This window comes from Lingula anatina, chromosome 1, assembly GCF_051362555.1.
Source record: "Lingula anatina isolate TDL-2025a chromosome 1, LinAna3.0, whole genome shotgun sequence".
Taxonomy (NCBI): domain Eukaryota; kingdom Metazoa; phylum Brachiopoda; class Lingulata; order Lingulida; family Lingulidae; genus Lingula; species Lingula anatina.
In genome coordinates this window covers 56,991,088-57,011,572 of record NC_141767.1, presented here as the reverse complement: position 1 = coordinate 57,011,572, position 20,485 = coordinate 56,991,088, and the positions used below count along the sequence as shown (strand labels likewise).

At 36.5% G+C, this 20,485-nt stretch overlaps 2 protein-coding genes and 1 long non-coding RNA gene across 3 annotated transcripts; 1 reads left to right on the top strand and 2 right to left on the bottom strand.

Moving 5' to 3' along the window:
* Positions 1–4,578: 4,578 nt before the first annotated feature.
* On the top strand, positions 4,579–8,137 carry LOC147764815 (uncharacterized). The gene is made up of 2 exons (XR_015332207.1): positions 4,579–4,884; positions 6,218–8,137. It is a non-coding gene; the product is annotated as an uncharacterized LOC147764815 (long non-coding RNA).
* Positions 8,138–10,559: 2,422 nt separating this feature from the next.
* Positions 10,560–11,964, bottom strand: LOC147764814 (integral membrane protein 2B-like). Its single transcript, XM_087002258.1, has 3 exons — positions 11,832–11,964; positions 11,256–11,369; positions 10,560–10,865 (listed from the first exon to the last, which is right to left on the bottom strand). Exons 1-3 carry the CDS (start codon positions 11,898–11,900, stop codon positions 10,653–10,655), a joined length of 396 nt encoding a protein of 131 aa, XP_086858384.1. The 5' UTR covers positions 11,901–11,964; the 3' UTR covers positions 10,560–10,652.
* Positions 11,965–15,182: 3,218 nt separating this feature from the next.
* Positions 15,183–17,337, bottom strand: LOC106172132 (uncharacterized). Its single transcript, XM_087000955.1, has 3 exons — positions 17,288–17,337; positions 17,116–17,185; positions 15,183–16,054 (listed from the first exon to the last, which is right to left on the bottom strand). The coding sequence occupies exons 2-3, from the start codon at positions 17,131–17,133 to the stop codon at positions 15,734–15,736; spliced, it is 339 nt and encodes a 112-aa protein (XP_086857081.1). The 5' UTR covers positions 17,134–17,185; positions 17,288–17,337; the 3' UTR covers positions 15,183–15,733.
* Between the last annotated feature and the right edge of the window lie 3,148 nt (positions 17,338–20,485).

Genomic DNA, 20,485 nt, shown 5'->3' with positions numbered 1-20,485 from the left:
AGATAATGATGCAGGGCCTCAAACTGCTAGACCCTATGGTTTCAATTCCGATTTACTCATATTTTTCAAAGAATCAAGAGATAACTTAACACATTCTTTTTCGTAGTCACTCGCCTTGCTTTCTTTGTGTACGGTAATACACTCGGAACTACTCGGATGTCTCCGCACTCGACAATAACTATGTTGTTAGTATGGAGCTTGCGGAATCAGCCGAGGATTGCCGATTGACGGTCAACCAATCAGCGTTTTCACCAAACTTTGGTGAAAAATTTTGAAACATGGATTTGATTGGCTTATATAAACTAGGTCAAACTATTTTCGTCAGAGGTTACTTGACACGATGGAGATAGGCTACAGTGAAAAGGTTAGTGTCAAGTTAGCTCTGAAGCTCAGGGTGGTGGTAGTAAACGCTCTCAAATATTTCATTCCTGTCTCCACAATGCAATCTTTCGAAATCTAAATGTGGAACGTGGTAGACGCCCATATATCGCTATTTTTCAAAGAAGAACATAAAATTGTCGACCGAAGTACTATACTGAAGGGTAAATGCTTAATTGTAATTTTCCAGATTAAGGGGATGACGTAATTATTAAAATTGTTTTCTACAAAGATATATTTCATTTAAAAAGACGTAAAATGCCTCTTGGGTTTTAAGTGCTTAATGAACGAGTGAGATGCCATTCAAATTACGTGAAATTAATCAAAAGTGAAAAGACTCCCATGGGGTTGATGTACTATTGTTTGATCACAAACCAGGATTGTTTGTGCGTAGTTGTTAAATTTCAGCAAACAATTCTTAAATCACGTGGTGGATGATTTTTTGCAGTGGTTGTAAATAACTAGGCCTGTTTGGATTTGCAGAGGAAAATTTAGTTTTGCGATCACCTTTTTGAATCAATTTTCTTTTGCAATAAAAGTAATGCGCCATCACTTGTTGAAGCTCTAATAAAAGGGCACTGTGACCTTTAGACATAAATACCAATGTTTTTAAAATATTGTTGAGATGCTTGTATTAAAGCATACGCATTTTATGAACAGCCGATTACCAGCCACATGTACAAATATGTAGATGCTGCAATGGATCTTCAGGGTGATATGATCTAAACTGGAAACTGAAAGTCATTTCTCTGAATGTTCCAGGAAACCCTTGGGAACCTAGCATAAACCATACATTTTCTTTTCAAGGAGTATAGAAATGATGGTAACTCATGATAATTTTGTTATAAAGGTATTGTTAGTATATATAATTCAAATACCAAAGATTAAAAACGTGGTATGAAAAACTATTAAAAGCATTGTTAGTTTATGGTTATTAAGGAACCATATGGCATGAAAACTATTATGAGCTAAGCATTGATTGATTTATCAATTTTGTCTGTCTGAAAAACAGTTTGAGAAAATGTACAGTTTGTATGTTTCTCGCACTGAACAGTTCGTATTTTCCTTTGTGCTTAAGTAACAGGACTACTGTGTACTAGTTTTTCAGGAAAAAATGGTAAGCCATCCAACGAGAAAGAAAAGGAAAATCCACGCTAATAATTTAGATGATTCAATATTTTAAACTGTACAACAGTGTTTTCTTTCATTGACATCAAACAAGGAGAAAATTTACCGATGTATATTCTAAAGCTACAGTACAGATACACATCAGTTATAATTGAGAGTTTGAATAGTGCCACCCTTCATATATTTTAAAAGACTTAAAGGAATATACCTTATAATTTGGCCAGAACCATTTGCAACGTAGTCACTGAGAAAAACACAAAAGCAAATACTTCTGGAATTAGAATGTCATCTTAGAAGACAAAAGTATTCATATACATTCTTAGACATTCAAAAAGTAAAAAGCATACGAATTAAAGAAATCTAAGAGCAACGTTGAATTAAAGAGGATAAAATTCCGTTTTTATAACACCCAAGCCTCGGAGCCACAATTACTCAATTTATCAAAATTTTTCTTCCCGATTTTGGAACAATTGATAACAGGATCCCATATAATCAATAGTCGCCGTCAAACTCCAAACCTGAAACGTTTACTTTGAAAAGCAATGGTTAGAACCAACATAACAAACAAAAAAAAGAATTGTTGTGATACGAGATTAGGAACATATGTCATCATATGGTTAAGCCGAGATTACATTTACCATGCGATGTCCGTTTATCTCTTTACGTTCTCGTGCGGCGTCCGTGCTACGGGCGGTGGATGAAATCGTAGCCTTTACAATTTTGTCATACTCTTGGCGATTAAAAAAAATTCGTTAGCCTGTACAATGTAGGAAGTATACTCCCCTAGCCAAAAGTGTCAACCCTAACGCAATGCGCAGAGTGATACAAAAAATCATGTCATGAACAAATGCTCTTTATTCAACTTCGAAAAGGAATTTTCTCAAAAATTTACATATTGTACAAACAACGAATAAGCTAACCACAGTAAAAAATCAAAGCCACTTTTTGGTTTTTTGGGTATTTTGTACAGTATATCCTCAGGATTGGGGGACGCACCTGATACGTCTTTGCGTGGACCCAAACAATTATGTAATGTTTGTGAAGTAGTAACTTTCCACATACGGTGCAAAGTTATCATGAGATCATTTCTGTTATCTCTCAGTTATCCATTTCCGAGGATACCCCACACATTATTAATGAGGTTCTAATATAGCTGGTCATGGGGGGAGGGGGGGTCGATCTGGTTCGTATATAACCAGCCTACTGTTGCATTGGCTGTGCGTGGAGTAGCATTATCATGCTGGAACAGAAATGGTTGGTCAATGTCCCTAATGCAGGTGAAATGACCCTAGTCATTTACTCCCTGATGATGATGACTGACAGTCACAGAAATATTGGAGGTAATACCCACATATTTTATAAGCTCTTGATAAAAAGAAAAACAATAATTTAAATTGATACATACAGAGCTAATGAAACTGGTCTCTCCTTGGGTTCCGTTCCAGAACCTGGATGCGTGGGTCTGTATTAATTGCATGGGTTCGTTGAGCACTGCCAGTTCGCCTACAGCGAAGTGGCCAATACATCCCATGCTATGACTTACGAGGGGTGCGTTCTGTCGACCAGAGGCAGAAAATTGGGAAGATACTTCTTACCAGCTGTTCTCCAAACCCTTACGCGTCTATAAATTCTGACAACCCTTAACCTGCTTTCATCTGACAACAGTATCGCTGCCCAGTTTTTGACTGGTGCCAATGTCAAAGTTCCGGTATACCAGCTGGCTCTACGAAGACGGTTCCTGGCAGTGATCACTGGTCTCTTAACAAAAACCCTGTCAAAATAACGGCGGTTGTGCGGACGTCTTCTGATGGTAAACTCAGAAACATGGTTTGAACTTTTCTAGTTAAATGTTGCAGTCAACTTTCTTCATTTCATGAAACGTTTTCTACGAGGAAAGCGTATTAACACCACTTCTTCTTGCCAATTTGCCTGTTTGGTTTTAATGATGTCTAACCCTCTCTTATCTAACCCTCTGAATTTCGTAGTCGCTGTCAAGTGAGTGCCCCACAGTAACTATAAAAACATAAGTTACACATGTACTAGCACAGTTACCAGTTAACAGAATTTTTACCCTTGTTGCGGTGACAATGGCTGTCGTTTTAGTAACTGTTATTATGAAGAGCTTCTATGGCTGAAAACATTTACAAATAAAGATTAACAATATTATTGGAATTATGTGGCTTTTCCTTTTTTATTTCATACATGTACACACTTCTGTTCAGAGGGACTATATTAAAGAATGCTGTTTAACGTACTGTTCACCACATTTAAGAATCGTCTCCAATAAACACGAAGAGATGTGAACAGCTAGCACAATTGATGTAGATGGCTACCAAACATAAGCTTCATTGCGTCGTGTCAAAAGGCACCCGCACCATTTAACGAAACGCAGATGTTCAAATTAAATGTGATATATTGCGGTCAAATATAATATCCGTTATTTAAGAAATCGTGAGTTATTTACGCCCTTGGAGCAGAATTCAAATGGCGGTAATGAGGACGGGACAGATGTGATCCTACATTAAGTTTTTTTCAAACGAAAATAAATTATTTTACAAAACAGAAATTTTAAAACTATTTTCTAAGACGTGAAATATCTTCTCAGTTTTATTCTTTACGCTTATTGCAAAAGAAATTGGGAATGATTTGAAGGAGGGGGGAGCTGATATACTACTTATTATTATCTCACTCTCTCCACTTACATGTAATTTTTCCTAAGATTACGGTAAATTTGATGGCTTTCTCGTGTCTCTCTCGTCTTTGTTCCACAGATAATAGAGAGCAGTCATATTCTTAATCATATCAATCACAGATAGCTCCAGCGAACTCGTACAAATCACAGGGCTGCAATTTATCATCTTATCTCTGAAGAAAATCGCGCATTTAATTAAGTGAATAGAAAAGAAGATGAACTTTCACAGATAAAAACATCGGGAATAGAGCAAGACAAGCCGACGTTGTTGTTGGCTTGTGTATCACCCCCCCCCCCCCTCCCCAGCTTTATTAATGTTGCCTCTGTGGTGAACTTTACAGCATCACGTCATCATAAATTGCCTTCGTCTTTGCGGTTGCTCTAACTGTGCTGCAACCAAAATTAACAAATGGAAAAGAGTGACTGACAGCTGTCGTCAACCAACATTTTATTAATCTATATGGCATGCCCCCTGTATTTTAGTATAATTACCGCTCTAGACTTTGGTATGTAAAATGAACACATGCTAGATTACAGACCAGAAGGATTCCAGCAAGAAAGGAGAGAACAGCGTTACGGTGAAAATAGTAATCTATTTCCCAGAGAAACTAGAAGATAAGAGAGTCATCAGTGGCTTTTGTTTCTTTTAATGCTTTGATAGGATTTGTCCAATAACCATGTTTCAGGTAAGATATCATTACTATTTGCTTACCATATACCGTGTTTACCAAATGTTTAAGATCTAAAGAGAGAATCTTATCAAGTGCTGATCTAATACAGATGTTATCTACTAAGTCATTTCTTCAAGACAGTTTCTTCGAATTAAAGAATAATGAGACTGAATCATTTAAAAATAAAATGTACGATTTACAGTATATTGCAAGACAGGTTGGCTCATATTTACTCCCATCAAATGTATTTTGATACGTACATGTAAGATGCTATTATGCTTGCTCTCTTACAGACGCGCTTTATCTTTAAAAGAATTCACGCTGTTAATAAAACAATTATGGCATTTTGATAATTCACCTTCTACAAGTATATTTCTCATGTATATAAAAGATATCATCATGAGTTTACTAATTAAGTAGTGATTGTAATTAATCTTAATATTTATTTATAGATTGATAATGTACTGGGCAGATTTAAACTAAAGAATGAATCCTTTTTATGTTTTCGTTTTTCTTCATTAAACTGATATGTCTTGGTTTACCGTCCTCTCCTACAGCTTTTCCGCTGCGACTAGGAGTGTGGTTTGTGAATGAATGCAAAGAATGCCAAAGGACTTTTTTTGATGTTTCAAAACACACGCTCACAAAATTAATAGACAATTTATGAGCCCAGGGGGGTTAGTTCACAGCGCTATTTGATGTCGAGAAACGCGTGGATCAGACTTAAATTGTGATGAAATTCCCATGAAGGATTGGTCCGTCGCCTATCCCGCCACCTGTGCACCATTACGGAATCAAAGACCGTTTAACAAATTATACTTTTCAGTGTACTATTCATATGAAATAGCAATTTCTGGCCATATTTAGATGATTAGCTTTTAATAATGATTTAGTGCCGCAGGGACGACCTAGAGGTCCAAGTTAGCTTGATTAGTCACGATAAATGCATCCACTCAGTAACTGATCAGTGAAACAGTAAAAAGTAATCGAGGTGGTTTATTTCCTATTGTCTCTTCCACGGACAAACGATACGTCTTGTTTGCTTTGTATTTTTTGTGTATCATCATACTTTAAAATCGCTCAGAATGGGAATATACTTATGCACCAAAGTTGATCCCGTTAACAAGTACAATCATTTGTTGCATTTTCTATGCATTGGAAGGTAGTAGTATCGCTGTAAATTAAGAAAAGTTATGAGCAGAGGAGAAACTTTGTTTTATGCTTATTTCTTGAAAGAATAATTGAATAGCTATGTTTTTTATTTCTACATTTATTATTTGTTTGGTTGACAAAATGGAATTGACCTTATCAAGGAATGATTAAGTAATTGTCTTTTTTTATTTTTCAGTGTAGGAAAACTTGGAAATACATCGTTACTTTGTTGGTGTTGCTGAACTTAATGTTAGTAGCAGTCTCTAGGGTTATCCCACAACAAAGAGATCGGATACAGAAAATGCCATACGAAATAGAGCCCAATTTAAGGACCATTGACTCATTTCATCCGGCTCGGAGAATCACAAAACGCTCCATCTTTTCGGAAGAACTGATGATCGACGTTTGCCTGGGATTATGCTACGAATGTACTTCAATTTATACCATCTATGATATTGCGTATTGTGAAAAATCCTGCCAGCGGTCAACATCTTCTTCCAGGAAGTTCGACAAGTTTGCTGTCAATGTGCTGAGGTTCTGTAATCCGCCATTACTTTAGACATAAAATGGCACCGCACTCAGCAAGGAAGGTTACTTCGCGTCCTGCATCGGAAGAAATGTATGACATATTCTAATCGAACTTTTCCATTTCTTTAATTCCTCTTCTATTAAACTTTAGATGTTCGGGATGTTGAAAGAATCATTCAATATATGTACACTGATTTGAAGACAGCATTATATTAGGATATATATATACAGAGAAAGATACATTTTATATATATATAAATGTTGTGGAGCACAACAGACATGAAGCTGTGATACGACGGCGCTGGACTTTCAGCTGTACGTCATCTCAAATTTAGACAGCCTACTGAGAAAGTGTTCTGACAAATCGCATCTTGTATTGCGACACTACTAATATATATTTAATTATTTATTGTGCTAGTGCTAGGGTTTTTATCGCATTTTTAACGAAAAATGACAAATACACAAAGTGTTTGTGTGATTAAAATAGTTTGATATATTTCCCGGAAGAAAAATGGACGCAGCAGGAAATTAATCTTAAATAACATAACGATTTTAAAGGAATTATGGTAATAATAATATTTTATCATTAGATTCTACATGTCATTGTGGTCTTTCGTGAGTATCTCAACAGTGATTGATTCTCCTGTAAGGTATTTCTTTTTCTTTTTCATGTTCATCTTTTGCGCTGATTGTTGGTAACAGATTTGAAGGATAGCTAGGGCAATACGAGGCCTATTACATTGTACATGTACTGTTGCGAAACCGGAGATTAAGTTAACCTTGGTCGAAATTATTTAAGTATTCGAATTACAATCGTGAACAGTGCGTGATGTTATGCGTGTATGGATGCTGTGGTCGGTAATGAGAGAATTCAGTGGTGTTAAGCGAGAAGGCGGCGTGTGTGTACATGTATGAATAACGTTTATATAGATTATACATAAATCAAAAATCTTATCAAAATCAAAATAGTATATAATGTAAACTTTATGTTTCCTTAATTTTTGAAAACCAGAATGACGTAGGAACACATATTTGAATTGTTTCTGTACTGTTTAGCATGTTTATGTTTGCCTTCCACGCCAAGGCATAGAATGAACATATATATTCGCAGCCTAAGTGAGACAATCTAGGCCTATGGTAGTGGTTCTGAAACAAAGTTGGCAGAAGAAGGAAAAAAGTAATTGTAGTAGAGATTAGTTCTTATCTCACACGTTTCAATGTCAGTTACCTGGTGTGGAAGACCAAGAGGAATGCCTTGAAAGTAATTAAGTCAATTTGTTTCTATTTTGATCTTTACAACTGCCATAAATAAACTGCACATATGTTAATAACATTAAGTCGTATTTCACCAAATGTGTTTCGGCGGCTAAGCGCTATCGTTTTAAAAGAAACTTAAATGAGATTTATTTTACACGAATCTATATCCTGTTGATAATAAGTAGCTTTTAATCAATCTTAATATGAATTCCGAACACGGAAGAAATAGAAGAAACATAATAAATCATTTTGGGATTTATGTGAGAGACGAACAGTCTCGCTGTTTTGAAATCAAAACTCAGTGGAATAAAATCAGTTTTGAAAGTTTTAATTTATGACTTTTCACTGCATTTTGATATTCATGGCGTAAGCAATGACATTGGAAAAATATTATTTTGCTAAATACCGGTAAGCTATTAGAATCCTTATGTCTGGAATGGCTATTGAAACTTTGTTTATTTACCTAACATGCAACCAAGAAGGATCGCGTGGTAAAATTAAAGTGACTGTTACCACAATTAGGGTTATAATTGCGCTCATCCGGCCGGCATGAACCATATAAACAACTAGTGACACCACTCTCGGATCGATAACTTGTAATCACGCCACATGCGAAGGCGTGTCATCCAAATCGACACGATGTCCAGCCTACCTTTGTCATGATAAATTCTTGAAATTCTTCCAAAATCAGTGATTGTAAACGTGTGTTTGCTTACCATTGATCATTTTATGATAAAAGGATTTTATCTTGGATCAAACCTGTTTGTAAACGTAAATATAGCCACATGTATAACAGCATCCAAATCTCCTTACAGAAAACGGTATAGGGCATATTCAAACATTGCACCATTGAACCTTATTATATGTAAATTTTACAACAGAAACTGAACAAAGCAGGGATTGATTTATATGTCTGTCTAATTAACACACAGTTTTTCACACTTCTGTAAGCTTTTTGTCAAGCCAAATATTCGATGATGTAGACTAAGGGGTTATTACTGCCTTTAAATGTATAGTTTTCAGAATGTTTTACTTAGTTAGCAATTCTCCATTTCTCATATGTTAATTGTCCCAAAATTGTAGACCAAGTAAATACCAGTTTCATTTTGCATATACTTAAATGTATCTCACCGACAGGCAACTTTTTCACAAATCTTTCATTTTGGCAGAGTAATTCTGTGCTCCTGAAAAAAAAAAAAAAAAAACGCCAATCGTCACCATATAAACGATTCATCATGTCACTGGTGACTGTCGCCCGTACTGACATGTCTTAAAAGACGCAAAGGATGACTGATGTACTGTTGGTGTCTGCACGCAGGATGGCGGATACGGTGGACGCATTATTGATTTCCTTTGAAAAGAAAAAGCTGTACGTAGGGCAAACCATCAAACAACGAAAACAAGATTGATACTCATTTTCCATTACCGGAAGTGAGTTCTAACATAAGTGTCTTTTTTTTTTTTCTTTTTTTTTTTTGCTTTGTTCAGGCAAATCCGATGAAAGTTAAACCTAAAGAAAAAAAACAAAAATAAGAGTATGGCGTAATTCAGTGAGATAGACATTGCAATTGAACCTTGCTCACATTAACCGTACTTTGGCTTACCAAGGCAAAATTTAAGCCTCGGTCACAACCGACCGTGCGGGCTCTTAACGGCCTGTTTGCGTCCAAATTCTGCGCAGAATTTCACGTGCCACACAAGTCCTTCTCGCAAAATTTGGAGTTCCGTAAGCACGTACGGAGGGTATTGGACACGTCTAAAATATTCTACGAATAATCTGCGAACAGCGAGGCCGCAAGCGTAACTTGCTCCATTCGCAAGGATTTCTCAAGTGAGACGTGTGTTACGGACAAAATCGAAAGCACGGAGGGAGTGCGTCGCACATGCGTCACCTCCATGCCAGGAGTATAAAAGGCGTGTTCACAACGCACGCTCGTTTCTCGACAATTAACGTCGATTGTGCAACGTGTACAACAATTTTTTTAAAAAATTTGCACTATTCAGCTTCTAACATGCCTCCAAAAGGCAAGAGAAAGAAGCTTAGAGAGCACGGAAAAAAGAAGGGAGGAGGAAGAAAAAAGGGGAGAACAGGAGGCAAAACTGATGTAAGCGGTCAGTACGTCATCACAAGCGTGTGAGGCAAGTGTGAGGCAAAAGTGACGCAAAAGGGAACTACTTTGGCCGTGCGTTGCATTCTCTTCATAAGTGGTGAGTGTGTACCACATAAGCAGGTACTGTAGCAAGACAAACTGAGTTAAGGAGTACAATTTCCACGGTCATCGCACTTTGCAATTAGCGTCCCTTCTTGAAAGGACATTTCATATGGCCCCTGCGATTCGCAAGGCAGACTTGTGCCATTTCATTGCAAACTTTCCTCTACCTCTACGAACTCCACGGATTCTACTGCAACCAAAATTGGCAGGGGGCGTACGATCCTAAAATTCGTGGGTCTGGTTGTGACTGAGGCTTTAAGAGATTCGAAGTATAATTGATGTTTACTAATGTTGAATGATAAACTATTCGCAAGGCGGTTATATGTTTGTAGTAAGATGCGATCTTACATCTTACATCGAACCTTTGCATGACATGCTTCCCCGTGGTACACAAAGCGTATGTTATTTGAGATGTGTAAAAATAAAAATAAAATAAATAAATAAGGACGAAGCTCTCCAATCCACTCCCTAATCCATTATAGTTGACAATATAAAAATTACAAATGACTGATAATGTCATGATTTATCCATTCAGTTTTAATCAAATATGACGTAAGAGGAACATTCTGCATATGTAAATAAATATGACAAGATGGGTTATCCATTTATTAGACAGTATGCCGTCTTCGTGATTTACTCTAGCGTAATCTTTGCAAAAATCCTCACAAATGTTGTCCCAAGCTCAATGGGAGTCTTGTTGTAGGCAGAAGTTGGTAATTTTCGCCGACTTACGAGATAAGTGTCAGAATTTTGACAAATTGCAACTTTAGTTCCAAATAAGCCTAGTTTCTCTGGTTTTATCTTTACGACTGTCTCTAGAAGCACTGAAACATCGGAGTAGTCGACCTGCAATTAGGAGTGAAATCTCAGTATGATAAACAGTAACCTATATCATTTTGTCCCTAATTATTTTATCGCGAAAGCTGTGAATGTTTAAGTTAAAGATCATATACTGTAAAACATATATTCTTATCTTTTACTACATTCAAATATGTTTCTGAATCAACATAGCTATGCATAACGTCCCTTGACCTTTAATCCTCTTACCATAGGTTGTTTCGATAACGCTTTCTCTTTCGCACGAGGAATTGGAAAGGCAGTTTCTATTTACTGTATAATGTGCACAACGTCGGTTTAAAAGATTGTTTGTTGGCTTACATGCCATTACAACAGCAGCAACATCAACAAAAAACTGCCTCACCTGAATACCACAATTTTTTTCCAAAAAGAACTTACAGTTTCCTTGGTCCTAACTGTTTTCAGAAAAAGCAGCCCTTTGTCCACGACGTCATCGTATATGGGAGAGATGAAGCAAGTTGAATCTGTGACATCTTTGTAGATAGTTACCTTCTGAAAATTTTTAATTCAAATATATACATATGAATGTAAAATATTTAAATGTCAGCTAAGGTACTTTCAGAACATTTCCATGAAAGCCTTTTTTTCGACAGATGTAATAATGATTGTGAATTGGTTTATTTATCTGATAAATTATTTATCACTGATGGAAACTTTTCATGTTGGAATAAAGGAGGTGTTCTTCATAGTGGACCACTAATTTCTTATACAAAACATTTCAAAATATGCAACAGAAGTTCAATACAAATGTGAAGAGAACAAAATTCATTAAAGCAGATGGCACAAGAAAGCCAATACATTTTCAAGACGTATCGATGAAATAAGGCATGCAATAGCATTTAAAATTGGTAAGCTCAAAGCAGTACGAATTGCTCAGGTCTAACGAAATAGAAATATGACTAAAGTAAGATTAGAATGATGACACAGGTTTCAAATAATATAAAGTACACCTACCTTGGTAAAATCATGGATGATAATGGATTTGTCGTTGTCTCGATAGTTTTCTGGGATGGTAACCACCATTCTGTACGTCTCTCTGTCAAATGTAGATATAATGTAGTGGATTCCATTACGCTCAAATTGGAATTCAGGCTTCTGGAATACAAAATCAATGTTAAAGGAACTGCTATTGTTTTGTGTTTACCACGTTTCCTTTGACGTCCAATCTACTTATATTTTGTAATTGTTGGATTTACTACATTGATAAGTAACTTTCACATATCTGCCATATAAAAGATGCAAAACATACTTCTTTTTATTTGACGTACACTGTCCACAAAACATTGTAACATGTTTATTGTCATTGTTCTGGAAATATATTGGACTTTTCTTTGTGTCATAATATTTCATATTATATTTCACACACCTAGAATCTCCCTCCAAAAGTTGTGCATTCTGAATTTTGTAGAATTTTAACATTTACTAAAATGGTTCATCGTTACTTTGACTGTCGGTGCCAATCTGAAATGATTCCAGTCACAAGAATGGCAGCCGTTGATAGCCAATGAGTACCGTCTCTATCAAACATAACACCCATTTGCTATTTTGAATAATATTTTAGAATAAGCTGCTTCTAATTTGTGAAAGAAAAAAGTGAGTCTACATTATGCGTCAGTTTCATGTTTTGGCACCTTTGAGAGGAAAAAGTAATACTTACCTTAGTTGTGCCTGTCACCACCCTTATCAAGGCAGATTATCGTCTACCTTAGTGACATGTTTAAAACCTCTGTCAGGGCACCGTACTTTATGCACCTACCTTAGTTGCCCAAATTGAAGCAAAACTCCAGGAAATATACACAACTAGGAGAGCTCGCATGGTACAATGTGGTAGCTTTTAAAGCGTTTTAAAAATACTCACGGGCGCTTACCTTTTATACCCCTTTGAGAACATACCCAGCTTATTAAGAGAAAGAATTAAGCAGACAATAATACAATAGGATACATCAAAGCGCATGCGCTTTCTACTATTGCTTTTTATGGAAGATGCTTTTTGGTTTAACACGTCAACTAGCTGCTCCAAAGCATGAAACAAAACTTTCACAAACACTTTTGAAGGTCAATACTTGAGTACAGAAAATGTTAATCAATAAATTTACTTTATAACTGTATCAAATAAAAACTGAAATTTTTAGAGATGTCCGTCAAAACATCGGCCCTGGTGAAATTTCCAATCTTAATCATTGAATTTAAAAAATGGACAATGTGAAATCTAAGCGGACGAACTCCTGGTCATTTGTTATTGGACAGCACTACCACTGTCCAACCACTGTACACATTTTATGTGTACCTGTGCAAAAACATACATACGGTTTTTACGAACTTTCCCTAAAATAGTACAATACGTGTTGATGTTGATGTAACCCCCCCCCCCCAAAAAAAAAAAAAGAGAAAGAAGTAATTATTTTTGAAAAGTTTTTCTACATTTTGTTGGAAATCATGCTTCAACTACAATTGTGTCGTTAGAAGGCGTTAAAAAAGGGTATATTTTTCATTTGGCAGATTTCATCGTGTCATCATGTCATGTGAGTTATCGCCATGGTGCAGTCGCTTCAAAGCTGCAATGAATCTTACTTTGTCCACAGACCATGACAGCCTCCCATTCTGTGGATGTCAAACCGAGTTAAGCAAGTAAGACTAAATATCAATGAATGTGCGTGACTGCGTATACTAGTATGGTTTGTACATGTTCCTGTATATTGATTTTAATAAGTTTAACCCATTGCTTTATACGGGAGAGTTCATAATGCGTTTGCTTCGAGCTTCCCTTGGTAAGATAAATATTTTTAGCCAATAAATAAATATTATACACAATATCGGGGATAAATTGCCCTGTAAAAGCGTCGTTGTGTTAAAAACTTTAAAAGCAGTAAGAATTAAATAAGTTTAAGACTGTATTAAAAGTTATACAGCTGAAGGATTAAAGCTACATAAAAAAGAGAACGTTTACTATCCTGAAAAATCAATAAAATCTTATAAGTAAAGACTGTCCCTCATGACAGGCACTCGTGAATGTGTTCTGTAACCACGCCTTTTCTTGTTAATAAACTCTGTTAAAATTGTGTGACTATGAAATGAAAATGAAATATTCATTATGTTTATTGTGGACGCTGTGTTCTGTAAACCCTCCTTTATCGATGCAACAGCAAGCTTTAGATGAAGACTTAATTTTTCGATACTGAACATTGTACAATATCACGAGACAAATGACAATTTGTGGTGATAGAATAAATTGGCTGGGGCAAATGATTGGAATATTTTCTTAAGTTAGTCCCAATACCAATATCTATTGAACAAACATTGTCTGGCAGTCTCTCTTCAAAACCAACCCGTCAAGAATCGAATGTAAATCAAAGCCTTTCTCTCATTCTCTTTCACCCCTGCTTCAAGACATCTTACTTTATATTTAGAAAGAAAAAAACCGTAAGGAAGATCAAAATCAATTTTTTCATCAGCCAAAATTTTTCACCTATTGTGACGTAACGCACACAACAAAAGTCATGTCTCATTATTTTCTGTCGGAAGACGGTCAAAAGTGGAGGGTGGATCAATAAAGATAATTCGGAAGCCTGTCACAAAATATCTCTGGATCCGCCCCTGCAAACCATCGGTGAATACGCAAGTACATTATTGAAACTTTACTGAGATAAGGCCTCCAGTTTCTCATACTGTAGGATTTTACTTCCACTGAAGGCCAACTCTTGAATTTCATTTACTGCAACAAATTGAATTAGCAGATAATGGCAGTTTCCTCAGCTAACTCCATATTGATTCCACAGCAAAATGTAACTATAGCATCTAATTTACAACGTCCTGGCCGTTATGACTGGTTGTTATAATCTAATAGGGCTCGCAGTAGTCGTTCAAAACAAGAAAACGGTGATGGAATGAGGTTCGTTTTCTGCAGATACTTTTTCATTCGGAGAAAAACCTACGCTTGCAATTTTAAAACCTTTTTCATTTCAACTCATATCTAGAAATAAGATGCCTTAACATAATGTCTGGGTGTCAACTGTAACCTCGTCCAAGTTGTGCTAAGAAAAAACACTGGCAAGGATATGACAACGCCTGCAAAACCTCAAAATCAAATCGTCCGAAATAATGGAGTCGAATGTACAGTACTAATGATAGTTGTTGATGTCTCCTTACTGCTTGGCTTTCACAGTGACGTCAAGGTGTATATATTGCAGATGCACCTAGAGCTAAACACTTAACGAACATACTTCATAGTGTGGATCTGTGTACCGGTGGATAAAACTCCTGAATTTTGATTTTGCGTCAGTTTTAAACAAGCTTTTGTCAACGGTGTGAGTCCATAATCTACTGGTACATTTATTTAACAAATTAATAAAAAAATTTAAGAATAGAAAATATAGAAAAAGATGGAAGTTCGTATAAAAGTTATTATGTAAGTTTCATGATACGCATGGTCTCATTGTATTGCGGTACCTCATTATCGGCCGTTTATTTTTTCATGAAAGCACCGATTAAAAGATAATGTGATATCAACAATACCGTGAATTGTTAGCTATAAATCCGTTAGTGTTTGTTCTTTTATGTTTCCACGTACAATAAATATACAACAGACATATGTTTTATTCCTTCGGTGTTAAGAACTCTGTTCATTGAACCTTTGACAGCAGTTTTGCTAGATTAGAATTCCATTTCGTTATTGAGCTTCTTAATTGGCAATATCAAATTGCCATTATATCAATTAGCCATTCATCGACTCAGTTATCGTTTTGCTTTGTGTCACTTGTACAGAAACAATTTCTTTGTCCAATAAGAATACTGAGGGCAACGACCCTTTGACTACAAGACTTTGTCGGTCATGCTTAGGCCTACTTGTACGTGCAGTGTCACGCAGAACAGTGCTTTGTCACATCTACGGCAAATGTGTCAAATCCATCAAATGAAATACCTGCCCATGTCTTACATGTTGTTGTACAGTGAGTCAGGTTGTAAATCCCGTGCATATAGCACTCATAGCAAAGCCCTTGGCAAGCGAGGGCTATTAAGTGGGCGTACTGGTCCGAGCGAAATGAAGACTCACTGTGCCGTCTTGGCGTCTCTGCTGCTGTGCCGCCATTGTCACGCAGATCACAGCTTACATAGAGCATCAAGAAGAGGACATATGTTGATGGTGTTAGGATGAGGCTGGACTTCAGGGACACAGGTCTCTGGATAAAAATAAATGGTTTTATTAAATTTTTGATGAAAAACCATTTAAATTAACAAGCAGTATGAAAGCCTGTCAATCAAAGATATAAAAACCACGTGTGTGAAAATACTTGTACATGTATTATAGTAAGTCAAAAGTCCCTGAATTAAGGGGTAGTTGGTGTACCCTCGGTTGTTTACTAATTTTTGAAGAGAACGGCGACTTAAATAAACGCAGCAGATAACATTGTGTTTCAAGTACTCTATATTTCTCACATACGGCCTGGCACGCAGGCAGGAACAGTCGTGACGATCTCTCGGGGTCTCTCCCTCTCTGTCTACTTTAGAGGCCCAGTTTTTATAGGGAATCGTACTGATTCCTGTGCCGTAAATCTGTTAGTAAGTGTATACATGTATCTGTCCGACATAAAAGGAAGATCAATAAAACTAAATACAGGGACTACATTATTTGTTATAGTTGCCCTGAACATGGATACATTCTCCAGGCCGGAAGGCCACATAACGCTCGGACCAGGGATTGGCTTTGACGAAATTATCTTAGGTGTTGTGACTGTTTTTGGTGGAAGAGATCAATAGAGCCAAATGGAAAGAATGAGGCCAAACTACATTCATTATTTAAATTTATTACTCTATAGAGACTTTTGTTTCTAATTTTAGCTTCTCTTCCGTGATTGTGATTTTACTTTAAAGACAGGGATAAATTGTGTAACGCTACCGTGATATATTGGCAAGTTTTTGGTGCAAAAGTATTCAAATCAGAATTTTTTTCGGGGCTCGTTGCTAGTTTTCAGGTTAATGGAGAACATAGATTTATTGTATTCCGGCTTTAGAAATTATTCCCAATACACTCATTGGTCATTTTTTTCGAACTTACACAAGTCAAGCAGACGGTTATATGCATTACTTTAATTTATACTTCCCGTAGAAACGTATGTTTTTAAGTCTGGGTAGTAATTTCCCTTATTAACAGGAGGCACATATATATCTATTTAAAACAACATCAAGACAATGTTTTTTTACACCAGGTACTTACATAATTTCTCTAGAAATTCACACTCACCGAATTTATACTTCTCATCTCGTAGAGTATTTTTGCATCTGGTAGTCAACAATCTTCCTCTTCTGCTAGACTTAAAGAGGAAAAAGATATGATATGAGCGCATTTGCACGTCTTTGAAATAAAAAGAATAGATATATTTCTGAAGGCACTTTAAAACTGGGCTCAAACTTACTGATCAAAATGTGTCTAAAGTACCTATTCCTCCTTGACGATATTTTCTGAGCGCATCTCCCAAAGTATTTATTGCCTCAGAATATGTGGGAGTGGACAAGATTAAAGGGAGTACAGATACTTCCGGATATATCAGCAATGGTTTCGTTTCCTTCAGTTTGTTTAATTATACCACTTTATTTTGCCAATTAGCGCTTAATGTTTGGAATACAAGCCCCTCCGATTTATGTACACCATAAAGTAACTTGAGGCTGAGGGCGTAATTTTACAGCTTTTTAAGTTGAGCGAGTGGGTTTTATGTCCCTTACTGGTGAAAGTAATTATGTGGTAAATCTAATTGTTAGTCCTTGAAGTGGTCCCTAAAATGTATTGAACCAGATTACACTAAAATCCCATTTACATTATTCCATTAATAAAAACCTTGCATATCAATTGATTTGAAAGCCCAAAGAGCTATAGGCTATACAACATTACACGTGAAAGCCAATTTTGGTTTTTTTACGGGGTGGGGGAGTAAAGATAGGACCCATACTTTATAACCGAAAAGCAAGCGTCATAATACATTAAACAAGGCATCTGTGGTGTATGCCAGGTTGGTAAACTAGAATTTGACGAAAGATGGCTCGGTTCTGTTCATTTCCTCTTTTTAACCTCCCACTAACGACTGTTCCAGCACTCCTCAATATGGACGTCAACCATGGTATGGTTGGGAATCTGAAACAATTTTAAACAGTTCATATCCACCACTTAAATTTTTAAAAATCAAATTTAGCTTCATACGGCACTATATTTTCTCCGCATTACAGGCACTAATGTCATATGGAGTGAGCTGAATGCCACGAGTTCTGTGTACTAAAAATTGCCTTTGATTTTCGTTCAGATTGTTACAGAAAGTTGAGACGGCTCATCTTTTGCGGGAAGAGAGAGAAATTAAGTTAAGTCATGGCTTTTCCGGGCATTATCGTCTTAAGTGCATTATTGTCTTATAAGGAACAACTACCGCATTTTACGGGAAGCAATTCATCAAATCTGTACAATACTTCCAGTCGTACTCTCATTTTATTTTGCGTTAGTTGCGCCATGGGATTCATTATTATGATAGACAGATTATTGATTTCGACAGAATAATTTATGATTTATCAGTTATATGCTGCAGTCTGGCTACCTCCAACCACAAAGCATTGAACTATTTCCTCTCTCAGTTACGACCAACAAAGAGGAGTGTGCGTCACACCCGGAAAGGCTGTGTTAAAAAACGAACTCCCTTCAAGAACAAGCCAGAGTTGGAAAGAAACTTTTTATGGCTACTCGATTCATGGTCGACCTTTAGACTGGGTTCCCATGCCTAGATCGATCCATCTGGATCGGTCTAACTCACTGGGGAGTCTCACTAAATTGCTATCAACTTGACGGCTTAAATGTCTGTCACGCCTACCGAATCAGCTAGGGTATAAAGATAATTATCCCCTAACAGCTTACTAGGCGTGACAGACATTTAAGGCGTGGTAGCAATTTAGTGAGACTCCCCAGGGAGATAGATCGATCCAAATATCTGTGGGAATGGTCCCTAAATCGACGTTCTTACAGTGATTGGGCAGCACTCGAGACGCCCCATCATATCATAGAGAACAAAATCTGTCTATTTTCACCCATGATTTGATATCGAGAAATAATTTACAATGTTGACTGGAGATGACGTTCTTAAAAATTAAAGTAGGTGAAAAAGACTATATTCAAGTCTGACAGAATTTTTTCACTCCACGGACTTTTACATCGTATTCGATGCTTTTCTCTCAAAGTATTCCATATATATATGTATAATGTTGTAAGCAAGGCTGTCTAATTTTTTAGATAATCGCCCCTTGTGCCTTTAGTCGATTTGCCCAATATCACACAGATTGATTTGTTGCAACAGATGTAAATAAATATTTTTACAAAACAATTAATCTTTTTAATCGATAGGGGCCTACTAAATAACATACTGTATGTGTCCGACACGTAAGAAGAAAACGGTCAGTCGTTTTCATCTCTTTCTCGAATTTTCATTAAAAATAAGAATCGCGTGAAGGAACGAATCTAATGTAACCTCGCCCCGTTTACCCGACAAATAGTCGATTTGGATCAGAGGAAGTCTGGCCCATAACTTACTGAAATTAAACAACCGGAAAAGTGGTTGAAACTAGAAAAAAAGTTGCAAAATGTTTGCACTGCATAGACTCAATACTATATACAGCAAAAGTAATTAATTCTACCCTTGAGCTAAAGACTTTTGATAAAAATAAAGACATGGCGATTAGCTTTTCAGTGATCTTTAAGTCACTTCATGAAGCGTTAAATCTCTCTTCAACAGCGTATCAACATCTCTTGACGAGCCGCATGCGCAGAGGCTAGGTCCGCTTACGCTATCTTTGCCGGTAGTTTGAAACAGCTTCCTACCAGACACACACATACTAATGTACTTTCAGAAGAGAACATCTAAATCATTAACTTATAACATCAATCGTGCATATTAACAGCTTTGAATTTGTTGAAAACGGTTTTAATTTAATATAATTTTAATTTTGAAAATAACTTTTTGGAAAGACAACTTCTGCAATTTCAAGGTTTATGATAATCAACTTTTAAAAATTGAGAAGGTTTACGTTATATAGTTTTCAGACTTCAGGGGAAAGGTAAACAAATGTATTCTGTTCTACATATCACGTGGTTATCGAAAATATAACTGTTTTCTGTATCTATAAGAAATCTCTTTGGTCTTTCAAAGAAAAAGATTGTGCTAGACGGTCAGGGCAAGGAAGGATGAGACGATTTTTTGGATATTTTCACATCAGGTTCCAGAGGCGGCAGAAAAGGGCAGGGCATGTGTGAAGTAATTAAACAGTACTGGGGGCAAACATGTCAATCAGTACCCAACTTACTCTCCGTTGAACGTGAACATCGGTATTTGAGACTTACGTCAGTTCTAAAATAAAACACCGATTGCACACCTTTCTTGGTGTTACTTATTTGTTCGGTACACATTAACAGCATTTAGAGAATGCTGCTTGGGCAGCGGTGTTGGGAAGGCAATATCTGAAATGTACATGCAAACATTCGTAATCTGAAAAAAACGTACATTTCTGTATGATGAAATTAAACTCCTGAAAGTTCATGTCTATATCAAAAATCTAAAAATACACTTCTGGCGTTCAGTGCATTT